The 23,843-nt window shown below is 37.2% G+C and overlaps 1 protein-coding gene across 8 annotated transcripts in view; it reads right to left on the bottom strand.

Annotated features, from left to right (window-relative positions):
* Positions 1-23,843, bottom strand: part of POU6F2 (POU class 6 homeobox 2) — a 351,623-nt gene that overhangs the window by 163,595 nt on the left and 164,185 nt on the right. For 7 of the 8 annotated variants that reach the window (XM_051798733.1, XM_051798730.1, XM_051798729.1 and 4 more), the window contains 2 exons: positions 19,222-19,313; positions 18,124-18,352 (listed from right to left, as the gene is read on the bottom strand). In XM_051798733.1, the coding sequence (XP_051654693.1) occupies positions 18,124-18,352; positions 19,222-19,313 (321 nt within the window). The remainder of the gene's footprint in view (positions 1-18,123; positions 18,353-19,221; positions 19,314-23,843) is intronic. The other variant, XM_051798727.1, reaches the window with a different exon arrangement.

The raw sequence follows: 23,843 nt of genomic DNA on the forward strand, positions 1-23,843 counted from the left end.
CACTGTGGTTTCTAAAAGAGCCACTTAGTACCTGTGTGGCACCTAAAATTCATACTGCTTTCTCCCTTAAAAATTTCAGCATTCTGATTTTGGCACCATGCACACTTGCTTTATAAGCACAATTAGTAAACAAAACAAAGCAAAGCAAAAATGCCACTAGCCTATCAGAAATAAGTGCTGAAAAAAAAGAAAAAGTTTACAAAATGTCTTTATTGTAGACTGTAGAAATGAATAAGCTGCCCATACAACTTCCATAGTTATTCCTGCTTTTAAGTGCTGCACAGATACTAGGTTTGTATTCCAGGTTCTATGTTTAAAGTAACATTGAAGCACTGACTTTTCCATTTTTTTGAAACTTCCATAGATTTTTCTATAATCAATTCTCTGATGGCTAGGACCATCTCTGTCAACTAACAGTGTAAGGCTCAGAACAGGACAACTCACACTGACCTTCAGGAGCTCTCTCGTCCATGTGAAGGGCCACGGGAAAACATCAGTAGCAGCTAATGCAGTTAAGAGAAGATCTTATGGGACAACAGTCAGTCTCTTTTATCCTTCTATCTGATCAAAGACCATGGACTAATATTTGAAAGTATATTAATAATCCTTTCATTCAAAGTCTTCAAGACTTTGCATTTTTCTTTGCGCTTCATGAACATAATCTTGGCTTTACTGGAATTCTTCGCTTGCCATCTTGACATCAGGCAACTATTGATTTTAACAATACAAAATTATCCCTAATATTCACCCTCAGAAGGCAGATGGATTACATGCCCTAAATTTATGGATATTACAGGATCCATATATTTGTTTGTTGGGGGGGGAAGGGATGAAAGAGAGACAGAGACAGAGAACAGAATAGTCAAAGGAATTGGACCCACTCAACTATGTAAAATAAGCTTTCCAGTCCTTTAAAGCCTACAGAAATTAAATTTTACCAATAAAAGTTTGGTAGCATTTTAAAGTAACTCCAGGAGAAATTGCGTAGACCTAGCTAGGTCAGGAGGAAAGACAATGGAAAAAATTGGTGTTTGGGGTTCATTTAATGCACAGCCTCAAAAGTAAAACCTGCTGATTGTAAGTGCTATGAATCTGAGGTTACATGAACCTAATATTAACTTTACAGATCAGGAACTTCATGATGAAATGTATCTCTTCATTAGAAAATCTCCAACTGCTTTGTGGTCTGAGGAGACGTTATCTGATCATTCAGTGATGTACTTGTGGTTTGTAAAAATGGGGACCCTAAAGATCATCAGAGCCAGTCTCTCCCTTGGGCCCTTTTTGCTCACTGACACTTAGTGAAAATCTACCAGCAATACACTCTCAAGAGCAGCAATCATTAACTCATTCAAAGTCACAGGCACAAGGGTCTCTAGCAATAGCAACTATTAATTAGTGTAATTATTCCCAGGATGACAATTACCAGCTGCAGGATCCACTTAACTTCTATTTCTCAAAACTTGTCATTTTGCAATGCTAATGTTTCTAATAGGTTCATTTGCCACTATTTACTGATTACATTCGCTATGGTATATTGTTTCAGATGGACAGGATGGAAAGCCAATACCTAATATTGACTTTTACAGTATCCTATGATTAGAAAGGCTGCTCCTACCATGATTAGCCACATCACTCTATTGAAAATCATAGATACTATTTGTGAAAGATTTGTGATATATCTCCTCTTTCAAATATGGTTATAAAATAAATTTCCTGGAGAAATAACATGATATGTTTCAAACTATATTCTTCCATAATGCACTTGTTCAAACTAAAACATTGCATATATTAGTTGTATAATCTGAACTTTGAGACTACTTTCGATAACGGTAATATGCACATGGTATAATTTCAAACCTGATTCTTCAGTCTTGATCAGCAAAAATAATAATGAGAAGGGTTACAAGTCTACAGTCCATGTTTGGTCAACAGTGTCCAAATCCTGCACGATCCTGACCTATGTTGAAAATCTGTGCAGTTCAAAGAAACTAGAATGCTTAGCATGCATTTAAATGACACAGGTGTATTTCCTAAAGGAACAGAGAAAAAAAAGTAGCATAAACACATTTTCACCTTCTTAGGGAATTTAGCACACCTCCTCTCTGAACAGGGAGATTAGAAGTCCTCAACAAACAAGATTTTGATAGGACATAGAATTAATTCATTTAATAATAGAAGGAAGCAAGTCTTTGACAGGAAGATTTTTTTTCTAGATTTTGAAAATTTGAGATATTTTAAATCCACAATGGGATTAATTTTGACAAATGCTTTAATATACCTTACTGATTCTAAAGAATATTAATCTTCTGCCAAATCAAAGTCCTACATTTCAAACTCTATAGACTATGATAAATCAGTGGTTGTCATATATAGAGACTACAGAAGAAAGAGGATTATATGTTAGAAGGTAGTACGAGAGTCTCTTTTTCCGTTAGCAGTAAACTCTAGACTGTTGAAACAGGAGAAAGATTTTCCAGAACAAAAGTAGGAGAGGAATGCAGTGAGTATGGCATCATGTTATTCTGACATGTCTCTCTTTCTTCATTCTCCAAAAAGCTGACAGCAAGAGCAATCAGGGATGTCATACAGCGAATATCAGAGTTCAAAAGGAACAGAGGAACAGAAGTATGGCAGTATGTTTTCTAGAAAAGTGTTAATTCTTTACTCTTACTATGCTGATGAATCACATATTGAAAGAGAATGTATTTTTAAAACTGTGTTAATAATCTGTTTTTCAGAGAACATGCAATTTTAGCATATATTTTAAAGGGTCTCTTGGACAGTGCCTCAACTATGCAAGAGTAAGTGGAAGCAGCATGTTGATTTTCAGTATGCTGCTAGATTGTATTTGTGTGCATTTGATGTTCTTCTTTAATAACCTCAAGTAAAAGGCTGAATGAATTCAACAACAGTAGCTGAAAAAAGTGCAATGACTCATATTATAGGAAAATGGAGAAAAGGATACAGGACTCTCCACTGAACACAATCCTATATTGTAGGCAATCTGTGATAACACCCTTTTCATTTCAGTTCAGTCCCATAAAATTACCACTAACATTACAACTCATGCAGAACACAGATAAATGTAAAAATGTCACAGAATTCTTCCAGATGGGACTTTTAGTTCCACTAGATCACCATCTACTTTTTTACTTGTCTAATATTTCATTACAACCTTCCATAAGTTAATTTTCTTTCCACTGACCATGTAAATCACAAATCAATTTTCATTTAAAATGCCTGACTACAGATTGCTCCTGAAAGCTCAAAGTATATGCTTCAGTGAGCTCTCCAACATTCTTAATGCACATTAGAAAAATGTTGTGGTTTTTTAAAAATCTTTTTAAGGAATTAATTTTACATTAAGGTCTGGCATGAGACACAAGTAGTGGTACTCCTCCTTTCCCTCTCCACCTTCCTGCCTCTAAAATGTAGGTATATTTTTGAAATGTAACTGTATGCAGAGATAAAAGTCTTTCATGACAATGACATTTGATCTTAAAGCAAAAGCTCAGACAAAACCATAAACTGCTTTAGATTTGCAGAAAGCAGAGATGATTACTTAATCTCAAACCCTTACTGCAATTGTATACTTCTCAAGGGGAAAGAAGAGAGAAAAAGAAGAAAAAGAGGAAACCATTCACAGTTCGGACATTGGCTGTGTTTTATTTGAACAATTTTTTTTTCTTATTACTAACAGAACCTTTGTTTGGGCTAAAATATACAACTGAATATTGCTAATTTTACTTATGGAAGCAGCCACTCTAAAGTCAATTGGGTATACCTGTGAGACAACCAGGATTCAGCCTTTAAAACAACCTGTAAGAAATGTTTCATAGGAACACCCAGAAAATATCCTGAAATAGTATTCTCCAAAAAATTCTTACGTTAATTTAAACATAATGTTCTCCCCCTACAAATATAATTTGGCAGACTGGACTTTGGAAACATATTTTCTATGGCTAGTTTTGCTATTGTTCTGCTGAGAAACACAGGGCAGTCACTTCATTACTCTGTGCCTTAGTTTCTCCATTAGTAAACAGTGGATCATTAAAATGACCTTTTTTCATATTAAATAGGACCACTTAAATGAGCTGGCACATGCATAAGCATTTGCTAAATCATTAAGAGACAGGAGTGTTCTAGTGGTCATTTAACTCTTTTTTTGCAGATAGGAACAGAGAATGGATATTTCCATGCTGTCTAATCTTGGGTTGTTTTCTTGTGTTCTCGGTACTTGAGCAACCTGGTCTGGTGGGAGAAGAAAAGGTTTTATCTGTTCTTGGAACACAAAGGAATTGTAACCCTTTCAAATAGCATGACCCCAGATCACTGAAGTTTAATGAATTAAGAGCAAGAGAAGAGAGAAAAATGGGTCCTCCAAATCTCTCTCCTGATCTGAACCCACATGCAAGCCTTTCCTTCACTCTCTTCTCTGCTTACCTAGCATATCCATATTTACCATGTTTCCCTCCACCTTTGGGATTGTCCTTCCATCTTGGAAGTTCACTTCCATGCTGTTTTGCACCACTCTATCAAGGGTCTTTGCCAGACAGTACAGCTTTGAATGTGAAGTTCTTGAAGCACTCTGACATTGGAATTCTAGCTTGAGGGTGATGGAGAGAGTGTCAGTTTAAATAAGGCTGAGTGCTCACGACAATTGAAAGTAGTTCTCCATTAAGTGGGGCTCTTTCTCATAATGTGGTATGTCAGTGCTGACCACTCAAATGGGGGAAGGGAAAGGCTCTTGAGCAGTCTCTGTAAATAGGGTCCTGTCAAACCATTTGCAGGTTATAGTCAACCAAGGCTTGAGGGTTTTCACATGGGGATTTTTAAAACCCAAACTCACAAATGTCAACAGGACCTCAAGCATCACATCTAATGCGAATCTGCCTCACTAAAACTGAGAGTTGAGGGCCTCTGGATTTGGCTCTGTGCTGGCATATCACAATCACCACTTAGAGCTGACCGTTCACTTGCAACAATGATGTGGAATCACTTCAGAAGAAGTGTGTGGAAAAATTTTTACTTTGCTTCCTGATTAGAGAAAACCCACCATCTAAGAAGGAAGCTATTCAAAACACTTAAGTTTCCAAGATGCCATCTATTAGTACTCATTGGAATCTTTATGGAGTAGGGATTACTATGAAGACAAGCTGTCTGGTCCTCTAACAAGACTTCTAAAGTCAACTACTTTATCTTCAGCTAAATAAACAAGAAGTTGGTTGGGTTATGTGACCAATCAGTAATAGGTCCACAAAAATATTCAGTATTGGAGATGCCTGTGAGTTGGTTCATTTGAGTGGCTAGCTAAATTTACTTTCTCTTTTCCACTTGCCTGGACATCTAAGAAACAGAAGCCTATACTTTTTGGATTTTACCTCACTTATCTGCTTTTTTTTCCATTCATATTTCTTTCAATGGCTTTTTTTTCCCACCAGCAACAGATTGAAAAATGCCTCTAATAATCAAGAGGTGAACAAACAAAGAGAAATCCAAATTATACTGACCAGAAAGCATGTTAGACAGTTGAATGTCTTTCCATTAACTAGATCCTCTACATCTTACTTTGTGAAATTCTTCCCAGGAATAATTTCTATTCCTCCACCTACTGGACAGTCTCCTGGATGAAGGAGCTAGCTGAAGCCTAACAGGAGCAGTAGAATCATATGTACATGCTCAAAGGTGCCAGTTGGAATGAGAAAAAGAGCATATCCAAAGGCATGTAAGAAAGAATAGGAAAGTAAAGACTTCTCACAAAAACTGTGCACTCTCCTGAGAGTATTTTTAACCACTCATGCTTTCATGTAGTTCTGAGTACTTCTTGATGAGGAGACTAACATCTGTGCAAAAAACACGACACTTGGTAAGCTTATGTTTCCACCAGTAAATACAGATCAGAACTTCAGATTTAGACATCTACATGCCCATTTCAGTGCCTATCAATAGATTCATGTACACACAACATACAGGCATTCCATGTTCAGCATTTTGTCTTCAATTACTAAACAGAATTTTACAGTTGCTGGTGGCTAAAATCAGACCTGCCAAGCTAAATTTAATTGCAGGTGCTGATGGCAGAGAGCTATTTGTTACATAAGCCACACAATCCTGCAACCTGGGTACTCATTGCTCTAACAGAAGCCTCTACTTAAATTACATTGCTCTGAATCATAAAGAGTGAGGATTTGTTTTCATTGCTTATACAGTAGTCACCAACTACTTGCTGAAGTATATCTACCTCAATGTTAGCAAGTGATTTGCTGTAGTATGAGAGGATGACTAGACAGAGGCGGTTGGTTCCGAGTCCCTTTCACTCCCTCTACTTGCAGTTCAGGGTTTTTACTTTGGACTGTATTTACTCTGGTTTCTTGAACCGAATATATGGGTCTCAAAGTTGTCCAAAGGGCCAGTGTTAGTTTGGTCCTTTTTGTCTCCACTTGAGTCTGGAATGCAGTTTGAGTGCACTTGTAGTGGAATTTCTACTTTAGTTTCCTCCAGAAGAAATCTGGTCTGTATAGGTCAAACTAACATGAGGTAAATGGTGAAAACAGAGGGAGTAATTTCAAGTCTGCTCTACCTCTCTGAAACAAAATATTTTATGAACAATGGCTTAATTCCTGCCTTCCTACACCACTTCCATGAAAACTTTTCCCATATTAATATCAGTAAGTTTAGGCTTCTCAGCCCTGGTTTTTAATATCCACTATTTCATTTGAATGAAATATGAAATATGAAATTATCAGATCAGGAGACAAAGAAAAGGCAAGTGGAATGGGACTGTATAAATTGTTCTGTATTGGAAATCTCATCCCATTCTGTTTTTATTTTTTCTTCAAGTAAGATAATTATATTTGTATAGGCATAGGTATAGATATAGATTAGATGTTACATTACAAAGCCAAAAGGGTTCCTGATCTTGTTAACATGACGGTTGTCATAGTTTGTTTTGTTTTGCATGAGCAAGAGCTCATTACTAAGAACTGTTGTCATTCACGTTGAATTGTGTCTTCTTAATGTAGCATTTCTGAAATGAATGGCAGGACATATACATTTCAGTTCAAACTGTACCTCAGAGTCTGGTTTCCACTGAAATCAATGGGGCTTCAGAACAAAGGAAGCTTTATAGCTTGCATTTTTCCGAGCATGCCCTAGCCTCTTGTTCATTGTGCTTTTAAGAAAGGCCAAAAGTGATTTTCATACCATGCTGCTTTCAGGCATTATTTCAGTTGGTCTATTTGGCTACCTTCTCTACTAGGTTACTTACATACTTGCAGTCTCCTAGGCTCAAAAGATGATATAGTTCTTTATATTCCTTGCAGTGCAGTAGGATGCTATGATGCAAATATACAAGCAAATATACAACCCTGTCTCAGTTATCCAGAACATGTATAGTTGTATAGTTTGCAGTACAGAAGAGTTGAACTAAAACTGAGTTTGACTGCTCAGGAGGGTAATAGCAGCACTGCTTTTGCATCAATCCCCTGCCAGGCAATCTATAGACTGGTTGCTCTGGAGGGAATCACTTACCCTCCAAACTAAGATACCAGATATGCAATAGCCTACAAAAAGGTTTTAAAAGTAGAGAGAAAACTGGGGGAAAGATTAAGATAATTTACCCTTGTATATTGTATTCATCATAAATCCCGTTGTCAGCATCTATTCAGTCATGTACCTGGCAAACTTCTGTTTCTATCCCCTCCATAAAGGCCTCCATCATACAGAGAGTTGCGTACCTTTCGTGGTTTTATAATAAACTGGAAGTGAGTAACAGTGCGATATCAAAGGAAATAAAACTCCAGTTGCTATTGCTGCTGGGGTTGCCTTCTGAATGTGGCTTATACAATATTTCATCTGTGCTGACACCTTTCACTCTCAATTATTTGGCTGCTGTCAAAACAAATCAATCATATTATAGTACTGTGTCTTCATGTTACCATTCCACTGCAAGTTAGCTGCATTAGCTTTGAAATATATGGAAGTATAAAATTTATCTCTATTATTTATTTAATACAACTTTCTCCCTTGTGAGTTATCTCACAAACACAGCTAACTCAAATTATCTGATGTCAAACATTCAATATATATAAATATCACTAAGAAATTTTAAAATAATGGCACTCATGGGAACAAAAATGCATAAAGACACACTTGATAAATCTTACACTTAGAATCAATAATATTCTTTTAAGAAATGGGGCAAATAGTATATGTTTTTAATTTTGGTTACAACTGGCCTAGCTGCTCATATTAGATAAATGGACATAACTTTGAATGACCACTTCTGCTAAAGCAGAGTAAAACAAATATTTAAAGAACCGGGTTTTTCACTAGTAAAATGAAAGGCTAGCAGGGGGAATCTGGGACTGGATATTTTTTAAAGATGCTACAGTGCTGGGAGGGAAACACAGTCTTCTTTTGCAATTCCTAAGTACTGGTTTAGGAAAAGGAAAGCTAAAATCTTGAACAGAGAATCTGAAAGTGATTGCTCTGATCAGATGTTAGACTTAGCAGTTTTCAGAAAACAGAAACAAAATTTGTTCTTGAGAGGTTTTATTCTTTTAAAAATAAGCAAAATAAAAGAAAAAACTTTCAGGCTGCCAATAACTGAATTTCTTCAAAATGTTCTACTATAATTTCATTACCTTTTAGACAGGATTCTTGTCCTGTTACAATTGCATCTTCTAAAATACAGAAGCCAAATATAATAGGAAAATCACAACAGTTTTATCACCTCCAGAAGGTGGAGGTTGCTCTGGAGTAACAACTTCTTCAGTTATTACTGATGATGGAATTGGAAATGAGTTACACAGTACAAAATATATTCAGGAATACTTGGATTGTGAATCGCTTAAAAAGATGAAATAAGAAGGTTAGATATAACCAGCTCTGGATGAGGAAAGGCACAAGAAACTGAAATGGGATCTGAGAAACAGAAAGGAAAAGATATTGTAAATCCAAAGCATCGGCACTTAGTTGAATAAAATTAATCACTGAAAGTTAGATGAGTACCTTGTCTTTATGCTGAAGATTTATTTTTAACATTGTATAATTTATCATAGCAAAACACAACTAAGTGAAAGAAGAGTCTGTAAGGTATGTCAGGTCTACAGATGATTAAGTTTAAAAGCAATACTCGTGTTAAAATAAACAAGCAAAAAAACTATAGCAGTCAATTGCCCAAGAGCCTGTATGGTGTTGGATCTTATTAACCTTGGTGGAAACCTCCAGTCTTTTTATGACTTGTAAAAGCTCACAAGGTCCAAAATAAGGAAAATTCAACTTATTATTGCAGCTACTGAAAAAGAGCCTAGACTCTTTTATGTCTATGAACTAAAACAAGACTTAAGAATTTAGAACATTTAGCAAAGATGCCCAAGGAGCTCAAGGCATCTAACAGCAGTGATTTAAGCCACTTCATAGGAAGCATAACTGCTAACTATCCACACATTCGTTTACAGGTGAGAAAAGTTGCAAAAAACATGTTGGAATCGTCTTCCATCACATGGGACACCTGGGTCAAAACACAGAGCAGAAAGGTCTCAGGTCTGTGCTTTCTGCTACATCTGTCAGAGTAATAGGCTTGTAAAGACGAAACATTCAAGGAATGAAAGCAGCTTCAGAGATCAGCAGCAAAATGAAATGGAGGCCTGAAGATCTCCATGAGTACAGTTTTCTACTCTGGGGACATAAGATTGCATAGAGATCTGGGGACAAGAAAACTTGAGGAAGATTCACTTTCATAATTTATGATGTCACCAGATAGGTCCTGTTCCTATTTCTGGAGCAGTCTCAGTGGCAGATGGAATTTTTTCTCAAATAGAAAAAAAAAGGAAAAAAAAATGCCATAAAATGTTTCAAGGTGTATAAACTTAAAGATTTTAATGAGAGTCATAAGATGCCTTCAGAACTTTCTGTGACAGTAAAAAAAAAAAAAAAGAGGTCTCCATAAAGAGGAGGTATATAGTTCTGTGGTACAGAACCACATAGACATTAAAAAAATTGGCTTTTAGGTGGTTGACTCATATGTCCCATGCATTCAAAATTCACACTATTAAAAATGCCCATAAACCCAGTTGTTCAATAAAGACTTTGTTCTTTTTATGAGTCTCTAAATATATATGTGCTTGATTAGAATCTCACTGGTGAATCCGGAACACAAGTTTGTATCCAGGGAGTTTTTAAAACATGAATCATAGGGATTTTATTAATTCAAAGACCATGGAAAAACAAAGGAAATTAAACCACAAATACTATAAACGTCTGACTTAAATCCACTAAGGCAAGGAAATCCAGAGTGAAGTCTGCAAATCCATCCTGGTAATCCTTCTACAACTCTATTGCAGTAGAAAGTCTTGGATCAGCATGAGAATCATATGTGAGTACACCATATAGATATACCCATCTATTTGTATGTGATCTAGATGTACCCACCTATTTGCATGTGATCCACATGCATGTAGCATGTGTGCCACAATGTGGAGATGAGGAACAGAGTGACAAACACCAGCTAAATTCTTCACTTGCATTTGAAATTTCTTGGCTTTTGCAAGATAACAGTAAGTTAAGTGCTTCACATTATTAGAATGAGTTTTTTCTACATTAATTTAAATTGTCATAGTCTAAATTCAACAAGAGCTCCTGGAAACAGGTGCAAATATATACTTAAAAAGTGTCATTAAAATGCATCCATTGACAGAAATTTAATTTATAATCCTGCACACAGAATATTCTTGCCAGGAGCACTATCAGTCTGAGTCAGAGTTCAGTAAAGGTGTATGTTCCCCAAAACAACCAGATCTCACATACCAGTCATGCCACAACTCCTAGCTCAGTGGTCATGTCTGCTAGAGGATAGTTAACCAATAGGTTTTTGGTGGAAAGTCTGGGGAGGTTGGAGTAGTCTTACTTCTGTCTTTCCCATCGGCTTCTTGGCATACAAGTCTGGAAACTGAGACTCTGTCAAAACTTGGCCTGCAATGTTTCAGCAGGTGTGAACACTTTGATTTCAGAATTAATTTGTGATCTACATCACATCATTACTCCTTACTGATGCTGTTCCATAACCATCAGTAGAAAAAAAATAGGCATGTCTGAGGTCTATTTTGGGTGGAAGTCGACAACAGCACACACAAACATTAAGACTATTGCATTTTAATGCCTCTGATGGTAGGCTTTTAACTTATGGAGCAGAAAATCCAAACAACAAATAGCTAAACACTCTTCGAGTGATCAATAAACAACTAGTAACTAAATAAAGACCTGAACCTTTCACATTCCCTCTCTGAAGGCAGCAATTTGCAACTGAACAAGATGAGCAATTAACATGGGGCCAACACATTCTTGCAGGAGAAGCATTGTATGATGGGTAAAAAGGAAACAAATAAACAGCCCAGTAAGGTTCTTTCTGTACTACCTTCAGAAGAGCAGGTTTTACCCTTTCTTCCAAAAGCAAATTATGCCTCCCAAAAAGAACACTTCCTCGGAGACCATACAGAGACAATCCATCCCATCTTCTGCATATTACTTCAGTTATCCTAAAACATAGTTTGGGTGGAACACAGCTGTTAGCCTGAGAAAACCTGCTAATCCACAGATGCTCTGTGAATGCCACAGCGTCCTTACAGATCTCTTCTATTTCTTTGCACGTACTAAGCTAAGGAGGTTTGTCTTGGGGGTTGGCTAACCCCTTCTTTGTGTAAGTGAGCACTTCACAGTGACTGTATTTTGTGCAGCATTTATACAGAGATAGGAGAGCTATATTTGGTTTGAGGGCTTCACAGAAATTGCTATGAGTGCAGCTCTTTTTCTTGGTTCTTGTCATTCTTGTTCTGGTTATGTTAGTACACAGCAAAAGTACCTGGGAATAAACTATTCCTCTAAGTGAAACATCATTTTGATTATTACTGACATTGGTGCTCATTAAAATACATAACTGAAACACTGCCTTTCTGTAGACTCTGAAAGCTATTTCATGTTACTTGAAGAGGAATACAAATGAATAGGGACTGTATCACTTTAGTTAAAAGGGAAAAATGTTCTAAGAAACTGGAATTTGGACTCTAGATCAGTAAGCAATTGAGGTTTGTAGTTTACTTCTTTTCTGTCTCTTTTTTGTTTTTCATCTCTCTCTGATTTCTGATTTTTAAGGTCTGTGTACATGGAGGAATGCAGACAGAGCATATTTACTTTATCTGTTACACAATTAATTATACAAATCTCTGTTCAGATGAAACAAGATCTAATAAATGTAAACAACAGGGTTTTTTTTTCCTTTTGTTACTATTGTCTTTACCTAACATTCTTTTTGACTGATCTCCACATAAAAAAGCCTTTTTAATTTTTTTAACCATTTTCTATATCTATTGTAACCCATATCAGTGCATTTTAATGGCTATCTCCTATCTCTAAGATGCTTAATACATTTCTCCTTCCATTGTGTTGCTGCTAAAATATGACCTGCCACTGTTTAAATAATGTAATTTAATGATTTCACATTTTCAGCCATGCAAGGCTTCCTTTCAGCACTGAAGCCTTTCACTAATGATTTAGAGAGATAGTTTGTTCTCATTTCTTTCACAACTCAAGACTGAAAAACTCTGACTTGTAAATAAATTATTGACATGCACTTTAGGAACAGTACAATGGGTAGTAGAAATAAAATACACAAAGTTTCTGTGGTATGAGGCTATAATCTCTAACCTGTTGATTTCTTTCAGGGTTCAAGTGTCATTCTGTATCAGTGCACACATTTAGAACACTGTTGGGACATTGCTATGTGCTATAATATATTTGGACCAACCCTTTGCAGAGAGACTCCCAAATTGTTATCCATGGTGTGTGAGTGGCCAGCAGTGAGCTGACAGACAACACTGTCATTTTCTAATTTCAAACATACATACTATACTAAAAAATAGCTCAAATGCACTACTTTTTCAGCTAAAACTGCTTTGGCTGTCATGGAAAAGTGAATAAAATGAGAGGACAGCTGTTAACAACTCCCTATCACTGGAATACCTTCCCACTTCTCAGTTATTTCAACAGGAAATCCACAGGGTTAAAAATGACATTAAGAAAACAAGACAGAACAAACTCAGCCCCCTCCCCCTCAAAGGTATCTTTCTGTTCAGCTATACAAAAATATTACATCAAGACATAAAAATCAGATGGGTTTAGGGAGAGAATGTCTTTTCATGAATATCAGCTCCCAGGCGTTACTGAATACTGAGATGAAGCAACTACTTGTCCCTTGGAGAGACTCTTGAGAAGGATAACTAAAATTAAAAAATAGAACACACTCCTCCCAAAACCCAGAGAAATCTGGCATGGCAAAAGACATGCAGAACCTGAAACTGTTCAGCCCATAGAAAAGTTTCCTGAAGACAGTAAGATGAATATTGATGACTTCAAGTTTGGATGTTTAAGAGAAAAGCCGGCAGACTATTTTCTGCATTAAGTCAACAAAGACAGGCCAAGAAGCAGTGGACTAAGAGCAAAAGACAGAAAACCTGCTGTCTTGTGGGGTACTTGCCTCACTTTTTCCCTTCTCACAACCTCACCATTTTTATTGTGACATCTCCAAAATCTTAGGTAAGCATGGGTGTGCTCCAGCTGTAATTCTAAGAAATAGTGAGGGGAAAACAAGTGTGTAAATTTCTCAGGACAACAACTTTCATGGATGGTTTTTAAACTTTTATCTTCAGTGCTTTTAGTGGATTACAATAAAAAGTTACGGTCGCTGATTTTACGGTTTTCTTCAAAGAACTGTTGGTGGAAAGCCAAAATTCCATAGGTAAATCTGTGTTACGTGCAGGGATTTCTGTTTTCACTAAGGCAGATAGTTCTATTCTGCCACCAACCCTCTTTCATTGCAGTAAATTTTATTCCTTGCATATTCATTGTGCATATGAAATTTGCTTACCTGAAGCCAGGGAAAACATATTTTTCTAAGTTTCACAGCAAGAATTTACACATTCACCTTCCTTTCTTTGTTTACACACATTTGATGTATTTGCTCAGGGACCAGATACAGTATAGCAGTGCGTATGGCAAATGTCATAGTGTAATGCACAGAAAATAATCAAGTATGCATGAAGAAAAGGAATTTTGAAAGAGGTTTGGTTTGGTCCAAACCTCTTTTCACTTACAGCAGCAAAATTCCTATCAACTTAGTGGTGGCTCAGGACCATATAGCAACTGAACAATTTAAGACAAATACCTTTGGGAAAAAAAATCTTATTTATAGGTAACTGACAAGTGAAGAATAGGCAATTTCACTAAGTTATACTGTGTGAGTAATTTCCATGTCATTAATCGCTCAATTTTACCAATGTCTTAACTTTTAAAAGACACTTTTGTTTTCTCATTTTAAATACTTAACATATGTCCTCTATGATTCCTATCACTGAGTGTTATTTTCTCTTTCCACAAGTGAGGATGTTTATTATTTTATCCAGTAACCCTGAGGTCTTATTACCCTGAACCAGACCTGAAAGTTCACGAGAAGAAAATCAGTGAAACATGTATGTGGATCACGGAAAATGTAATGGAGTTACTCCCATGATCAACATTCAGTGTGAATTCAAGTACTGTGTTAGACCGGACCTTTTATGAATTCATACATTATTCAAAAAATTTTCGGGGTGTCTTTTGAGTTACCTAACAGGGGTAGTTTGTGATGAAGAGCTTAGAAGTTTACTTATGAGAAAAGAAAGATAAGAGAAGACCCAGCTCACAGAAGCTGTGAACACCCAGCTCACAGGAGCTGTGGACATCTGTGCTTGACTTCACTGAAAATTCAGGGACAGTAGATGAGACAACAACAGGAGTAATAAGACAGGCTCAAAAAAATCATGAAAACATGTCCCCCAGTCATCAAAGATGACCGTGCCACAGTGAGGTTTAAGAGATGGAAGCTGATAATTATGGTCTGATTTTGCCCAAAGGAATCACCAAAACTGTGTTGAAGCATGGGCTTTTATGAGTATTCCTAAAAAAGTGCTGGCTACAAAAGAGAACACATATTCTATGATTATCTTTCAACCAACCACAAAAAACAGGCACCAGAAGTCAATCAGGTTCAATGGAACTGATGATACCACACAACACTCTCACCTGATTCCTACCCTCATTCACACAGACATCAGGTAGTGGGCTATAGAGGAAGCAACAGGAGTTTACAACTGTGATTCAGGGTGGTTAAGAGCTATTGACCAAGTTATTTTGTTGTCTTGTGTATCAGTTTCAGTTCCAAATACTGAGGGCAGGCAGTAGCACTTGCTTAGAAGATAGGGAAGGAAGAGTACAGAACACAACAAACAGCAACACAACTAAATAAATTCATGAGTTCTACTCCCTTCAGATATTTTATGGAAGGTATGATTATGTTCATACAACTGTACCTGTTGCTTCAGCAAGTCCCTATTTGATCCCATGCTCCTGTCTACCAGTAAAGATTATAAGGGAACTTTTTCATCTGGTATAAGGTCATGGCTTGTAAAATTCATTTGGCAGCAGAGTTGCCCCTTTTAGCCAGCAATTAGACATCCGTGGCTAAAATAAAGAGCAAAGGTTGCCTGGCTTAATCCCTACTCTCCAACTTTGCAACACAGGGTGAATAAATGACATAAGAACTGCACAAGCTTATGTTTATTTAGAATACAACATACCCAGCAACTGTAACCTGGAGCACTTCAGAGTGGAAGGATACATTTTTATAATGCCTGTTTCTTCATTAAGATTTCATCATCCACCTACACTAAAAAGCTACTTCCCCTTCACTTTGTTCTGTCTGCTTTTACTCACTCCTGTTCCTGCATTATTTTTTTAATCTGCAGTTCCCTACTTTACATGTACTCTCAAATTTTAAACAAGCAAAATTTGTGCATTAGTGTGTCCTTTTCATCTATGATTTATAAATGACAGGTTCTTTGGTGCAGCTTAATGGTATGAGAAAGACATTATTTTAAACATTAAAGTGAAAACCATTTACAACTATGATAAGAGAGGTCTGTTGACATTAAACTTTAAAACATGCACAAGGTAAAGGCAAGTAGTTGCTCCAACAGGTGAGAATAGTATGCATGTGCTTTGTAAGGGAGTTTGTTTAACACATGAGCTGTCTCTTCGCTTTCTCTGTTTCACAACCGGTAGGCTCTGATGCTTCAAACAACACACCTGGTAATCAGCAGCCACCAGAGTTTGATAACTAAAAAGTATTTAGGGCACAGTGCAGAGGATTCATTTTAAAAAATTACCATTTTATTTGAGAAAAACTTTTCCTACCATTTACATCAGAAAGAAATAACAATACATAAATAAATCTAAAGAGCTAAAGCTTTATTTTGACACTTCCTGCTCACACCTTTATCACTTTTGCACTGGACAATCACTGCTTTTACTATCTTCTTTCATTAAGTACAATTCTATTGTAAGATATTGGCTAACTTACTATGTTTTGTTCAGTTCTGTACAGCAGCAACTGCATTCCAAGAAGCACCAACGTGTTAGGAATAGTAAATAAATACTATCTGTATTTTATATCGTATGTATTTGGATTGAGTACTGTTACTAACAGCATCAGATGCATTGATTTAACAGGAGAGAATACTAGAGAAGAAAAGAGATCTTCTAGAAGAGCTTTCAGTCTGATTTTAGACCACAAAGAAAATGCAGCAGATTTTTTAGGGTAGAACAGTTGCAAATATGGTACAGCTCAGATAATGGGGAGGATGCATACAGGCATTTACTTTTTGCTTGTTTCTTGGCAGAACCTTATTGATAAAGCAGACCTCCCACAGCAAGAATGAAAACATGTATCTGGGACAAGGACGACAGCTGAGAAAACTCTGATCTTATTATAAAAGGGGCTTTTTTTTTTTTGTTTGGGTTTTTTTTAAGTTATTTTCATGCGATACTGTGTTTTTAGTTGCCTACATTTAGCTGCTCTAATCAGCAGTGGTGAAACAAGATATGTGGTGCAGTCAACACACTGGAAGAAAGGGATGCCATCTAGAGGGACCTCGATAGGCTTGAGAGGTAGGCCAATGAAAACCTCATGATGTTCAGCAAACCATATTGCAAGGTCCTACACCTGGGTTGTGGCAACCCCAGGCACACCTACAGGTTGGGCAGAGAAGTGACTGAGAGCAGCCCTGCAGAGAACGACTTGGGGTGACGGGTGATGAAAAACTGAACGTGAGCCAGTGGTGTGTGCTCACAGCCCAGAAAGCCAATGGAATCCTGGACTGCATCAAAAGGAATGTGGCCAGCAGGTTGAGGGAGGTGATTCTCCCCCTTCTCTGCTCTTGTGAGACTCCACCTGGAGTACTGCGTACAGTTCTGGTGGCCCCAACATAAGAATGTTATGGAACTGTTGGAGCAAGTCCAGAGGAGGGCCATGAAGATAAGTGGACTGGAGCTCCTCCCTTATGAAGGCAGACTGAGAAGGTTGGGGCTGTTCAGCCTGGAGAAGAGAAGGTTGCCTGGAGACTTCATAGCAACCTTCCAGTGTCTGAAGAGGGCTTACAGGAAAGACAGAGGGACTGTTTTTCAGGAACTGTAGTGATGGGTACAAATTGAAAGACTGAATATTAGGAAGAAATTTTTTACTGTGAGGGTGGTGAGACACTGGAACAGTTGCCCAAGGAGGCCATGGAAGCCCCAACCCTGGCAGTATTCAAGGCCAGGTTGGATAATGCCTTGAGCAACCTGGTCTAGTGAGAGGTGTCCCTGCCTATGGCAGGGGTGTTTGAGACTACAGGATCTTTAAGGTTCATTCCAACCCCTTAGCATTCTGTGATTTTATGATTCTATGATTTCAAATTTTAAAGTAAGCTGTGATTAGAGAACACTGATCACTGATGACAGAAAAAGCCTAATGAATCATTCAAGTGGTTTACATCACTCACCCGTAGAATGGATCCACCTCCAATATGTTTTTAAAAAATGTAAATATCCCTTAAGTATCTCTCAAGCATTCAAAAACAAGCCAGGTATTAACTTTCAATATGCATGGACAGCAACATTTAATTTGGAAAAGAGATCACTTGTTTTAAAGAAGAGATGATTTAAAACAAACAAGTGAAAGAACCTATTAGAAATATGGCCAGCATGACTTACCTTGTAGATTTTGCAATGGCAAAGTCATGATGCCTCCTGCTGCAGCTGCCGCTACCAGTCCTTGGATGTTGGTGAGATTCGCTGTAGGTAGAGTTAGGACAAGTCCTTGTTGACCCCCCAGCTGCCCAGCCATGTTGAAAGGAATAAGGATTGGCTGATTAAGGGCTGGAGTGCCTCCTGGCATCACCCCCGCTACTGCTGAGGCTAATTGTTGGGCTGTCAGTAGCTGCTGTAAGAAACCACAAACACAAAGCTATTGTACTGTGTATAGCTCAGTATTACACGCTTATAACTCTTCTGGCTTGGGATCCTTCATGTTCCATTAAAGATATGCACTGCTTCCAATATCTTAAAGCACACATTTTCACTAACACAGAAAGTTTTGACAGTCTGAAACTGTAAGCCCCAATCATGTCGCATGGTAGCAATCCCAGCTGAATTTAGACTGGAAAATTCATTACACATTCGCCCAAGATAATTTATGAATGAAAGAAGGTCTAACTCAAGTCAGCCTACAAGTACCTAAATACCAACATTTCCCAAATCTTCCCAGTTGTATACTGATTGGTAACAACAGAAAACACTATAGTAACAACTATCAGAAACTTTGTGGACCAAGACTGTCCTAGAAAGTGGAAGAATATCGAGTATCTTTTTAGAGTATGGCTGGACTTGGATAAAATTGTGAAGTGCGATGGAAAATATTTAAAAGTCTCATTAAGTGCCTACACTGTGCTCAACAAAAAATAAATACCTGGCAGAAAAGATAATGAAATGTCTTACTAATGCAAGAGCTGTGTGTGACAGGCAGAATTGTCAGAGCCAAAGGTGTTGTATTAAAATTGTACAAGTTTTTACACTTATTTCAAAAGTAATTTACATAAGAAATTCAAATAATTTAACCTCTTAAATATGCAAAACTGCTTAGGTTTTATTTTAGAAAAACATACAAAAAACTTTCTGCTCCCTTTCTGTAACATTGAATGCAGCCAAAGAGAATCACGTCTTCTACATTACACAGATCAAAGATGATCAATCATGGTTATTTATTTTTTACAAAATTGTATGTTTCAATTAGTTGAAAGAAAAGATACTGACCTGAGGTCCAATAGGGAATGCAGGATGGGACTGACTGGGTTGGTGCTGGTCTCCTGGGCTTGTGTCAGGCAGCACTGTGTTTCCTCTGGCCTCTGAAATCCAAAGAGCAAAGTGACTTTAATATCAAGCCTGGGGACTGCCACGTTACCTCCTACTCTGATGTCACATAACATGAAGCTGAAAATTATATGTTTAAGTACTTTATCAATAACTCAAGCACTCAAATCACTTATCAGCTGCATAAATTATGCTAACATTCATTCAGACCAGTCAACTCATTCAAGGAGTTACAGAAATTTGACAGCAGTGAAACTGAAGATATCATCAACCCAGTTAATGTGGGTTACATTATACATCAATTTACATAGTCTACATGAGCACTCCGCGCATGTGGGAACTGCATTTTTTTATGCTTAGCTGAACATCAGCCATTGTAATTTCTGGAAGCAAAAATTATCTGAAAAACAATGAAGTCACATCTACTTTCTATCTTAATAAAGCATTTTCTTTTGCCAGTTACTGAGGCAGCAAAGACTCTACTATGCAGAATAAAAAGGCACTATTATAACTGAAAACTGGTATGCTTCCAAATAACATCTTGTTTTTTAAAATGCATATGGAGGTTGAGCAAAACTCTGTGAAACCAAGGAATTTTCAGCATTTATTGAGATGATCAATATCCAACAATCAAACTATACACTGGGCACTAATGACTTGCTAAACACAAAACACAGTCCAGCCCTACTGGATTTTGCTGAAGTCTGCAATATTGATTTGAAAGGGAAGAAGAGAAATAAAAACATCTTATCAGTTGTAAGAAAGTACCAAGATGTTTTCAAAACTACATCCCAATCCTCCACTTTCACTGAGGGACGGGTTTGCACTGATTCGCACAGTTTGTCAGCACTGACGGCATGATCAGGCCCACACTGATCTTTGAAGTTATAAGAATGACAGCAAGTATCAAACGTAGCTGCAAGAGTACTGTGGTCTCTTGTAAATAAAATCCTGGCAATAGCACCAGGTTTGCTGGTTGGTACAATACCTCCTGTTCTGTTATTTTTTTTTCTGATGAGTGGTTGAAATTCTTTTCTAAGTAAACCTTAACAAGATGCTCTTTTCCAGTTTGTCCTATGAATAGCAGGAGAATTCAGAACCAGTTTCTTGGTACATCCTTGAGTGGTAAGGAAAAAGGATATGATTCTGTCATACTTATAAATTTTAAAGAGGGTATTATCAGCTCATTTAAAACAAATTCTTTTATATATTCTCCAAGGGGAACAACTTATAAATAATGGAAATGTGAAAAAAAAAATCCACCTTCACCACATTAAGGTACAAATAAAACTGACTGCTACACATTATTCAATTGACTTCTCTCTCTACAGCAAGGCGTCAATCATAACAGAATTTTAGAATTAGATTAAACAATAAATGTGCAGAGCTATTATGCAGAAATCTGAAAATCTGATTAATTTGTAAATATTTTTGTGTGGTCTCAAAAACTCAGAAATGGATATTTTTCTAGAAATACTTACAAATGGTCTATTGAAATATCTGATTTGGAACTAATAAAATCATAAAAACTTGCTGATATTTTATAAAGATCAAATCTGTAAAAATATGTTTGGCATTTTAATGATCACTGTCATTTAATAATGAGAATAAGCTGACCTACAATAATCAGTGAGTATTCTAACAATTGCCTAATAATGTGCAAAAAGAGGTGCAGTCACCAAACTTTATCTGCAATTTACAAATTTGAGTTAAATGAAAAGAGAGATATGTGAGACTCAGTGAAAACTGTTTCTTTCAAATGCATAACAATCCTAGTTGTCATCCCTAAGACCAAAGACAGGGTTTCCCCAGTACAGGTCCCTTCTATACAAAAAACCCACTATGTTACTAAACATAATTTTTCCTTTGGTAATTTCCATATACTGTTATGATCCTTTTTTTTTAATCTTCTCATCACAGCGGTATGTATAAAGTGGTATTAGATCAAAGGCTCAATACCAATGAATATATCACTCCCCATTAAGATCAAATCTTATAAATCAATTTTATTTATGTAATTTTAAGGACTGAGAATTCTGTCTTTGTGTGTTATTTAATTAATATTAAAACAAGCTCCTGATAATCTGTCAAATCATTAAATTATCCTATGAAAGCATTGGGAAAAAAACAAAACCATAGTCAAATATTGACTAGTATTAGATTTTATTTCAATTTCTATAGCTTGAGCTCTCAGAAAATAAATAATAAGTTCTGAAAAAATATACCTGTGCTTTAGTATTCTTTTTTCCATGGTACAGCTATCCAAAGAACAACTGATTTCTGCTATCTGTACCCTAAGGATTTTCAATATTTGATCTCACAATCTTTGTGTAGTACAAGTTGATTATACATCAAGTCAAAATTAATTACACTCCTTTCCTTTTGCATTGTACTAATTGGAATCACTTAGGATTACATTCCTTTCACACAGTTACTCACCACAGACGATCCTTTTTTTTTATTTCAGTGCTCAAATCTCTGCCTGCTTCTTCTAATTTACTTTCCCTTAGATGCAGGCAACTGAGGAAAACAGCACACACTTTCACATGCACTCATGGGGTCTTAGGTGGCATCCTAAATGAAATTATCCATGCCATATTCTCAGACTGAAATTCTCACATCTCTCCTGCACCTTCTAGTCCATCTGCTATAATAGCCAGTTGAATCAAGAAAATGCAAGGGAAAATCTGCCTGCTGGGCTGGCAATAAATACAGTGAAGTGAGGATTTCAGGGTTAAGCTCTGTTGCATCACACACAGCGGCAGCATTTTTCCTTGCTGTATTCAGTGAGACACACAGGTCAATGCTCCCAGGAAGGTAAAGCAGAGCACAAAACACTGATAGAAGGCTACTTTTCCTTTTCTGCCTTATAATGTTGACTGGGTGGATTCCCTTGTTTTCAGAGGAGTCAGGACAGCCCTGTCTATATCTGATTTCTCTACAACTTCTAATTTCCAGATTTATTGCCATGAATTTGGAAAAATACCTTCATTAGGACCAACTGCCCTAAACTGGTAGCAAGCCATCCCCTACATGGTTTCTGCCCTCTATTTTACTGCCTTTATTTGGGAGTTGATCAGTTACAGATGCTGGAATGACCTCTGCAGGTAAATTATTCCCCTGTCTGAATTCCAATCCTCACTAATAAAAATGGACTGTCAAAATCTAGCCTGGATTTCCACTTGTCCAGATCCAGGCCATTACCTTCTGTTAGGCTATTCTTCAACTCTGTCCAGCTTTCTATCACTGAAGGAAGGAACTAGGACTCATAACAGTCCCTATGGAGTTGAGGAGCTACCAGCAGCACCTTCTCTATTCTCAACTATGCCTTCCAGAGATTGCACTCTTATTATACCTCCAACCGGTGGTGCACAAGGGGCAAGGAGAAGGCAGTAAAAGGCACTTACTCTGGAAAGAGAGCCAATTCTCCTTAACACCATTTGTCCAGGGAAGTAGCTAAGACTTCTCTTATAACTGGGTGCTGATATCGCAGCCTAGGTCAATTGCTCAATAGTACCATCGGAACAGACAGTTGTGCTACTGCCATAGTACCACCATGACTGTAGGCAAGGCTTTAATATTTAATAAGCAGTATTCATCATATGTGATTCATCATAAATTAATTATGAATTATATAATGCATACGTTCACCTCTCATCCCACCAAGGGGCTGGAAGGGCATGACATAATAAAAAATTGAAGTGCACTGTAAACACTGTAAAATAACCTTCTTAAAATAAAATATTATTTAAAATAAAGCTAAGTAAAACCAAGGCAACATTTTGTCCTCTTATCAAAAAGAGAAAAAAACCCTCCCCAAACCAAGTGAAAAACTATGTTGTACAATATGTGGTTTTAAAAAGAGAAAACAACAAGACAAAGATCAGAAGAAAAAAGAAATTCTGCATCCCAAGGCCCAAGGCCTCTGAGCCTCATACAAAATTACAACTGTAAATGTACTAGTTATTAACAGGCTTTCCACAGTTTGTTTCCTTTTTGTTTCTTACACATTTTCAGCAATACAAACGGTAATTCAGTTCTAAGTGTCTTTATCTTCCAGTACCCCAAGAAGGAGAGAACGCTCTAATTCCCCACTTTAAACTAATGGGGAAGAGGGACTCCGATCTGGATTCTCATATAAGCACCATTTAGGCACCTAGATATCCTCAGCTGTGGTTACACTGTTCAGGAAAACACGTCAAAACACAAAACCGCTCTGTGGCTCCTGGCTGCTCCAGGGCTACCAACAGTTCTGACAAGGTGAGCCTGCATGTGCTCCCCAGCATCCTCTCTTGGATGCAATGCCCTTGTCTCACCCAGTGTCCTATGCTTGCAGGAAACCTGCAGCTGACTGGCAGATGGAACTATACTGAAGAGCATTACAGGATAGACGACTGAGTGCATCAAACTTGTACATCCAACTCTGCCTTGGCCCTTCTGCGGATGTGTTCTTGTGCCTGCTCAAAGGCACACTGGCATCTCTTTTCGAACTCTGAACCAAAGCTCACTCAAAACCAATGACCAAATTGCAGCATAGGACTAGTCTTAGCAGATTATCTGGATAT

Source organism: Manacus candei, unplaced genomic scaffold (assembly GCF_025592945.1).
Source record: "Manacus candei isolate 608988 ecotype Guabito, Panama unplaced genomic scaffold, ASM2559294v1 h1tg000049l, whole genome shotgun sequence".
NCBI lineage: Eukaryota > Metazoa > Chordata > Aves > Passeriformes > Pipridae > Manacus > Manacus candei.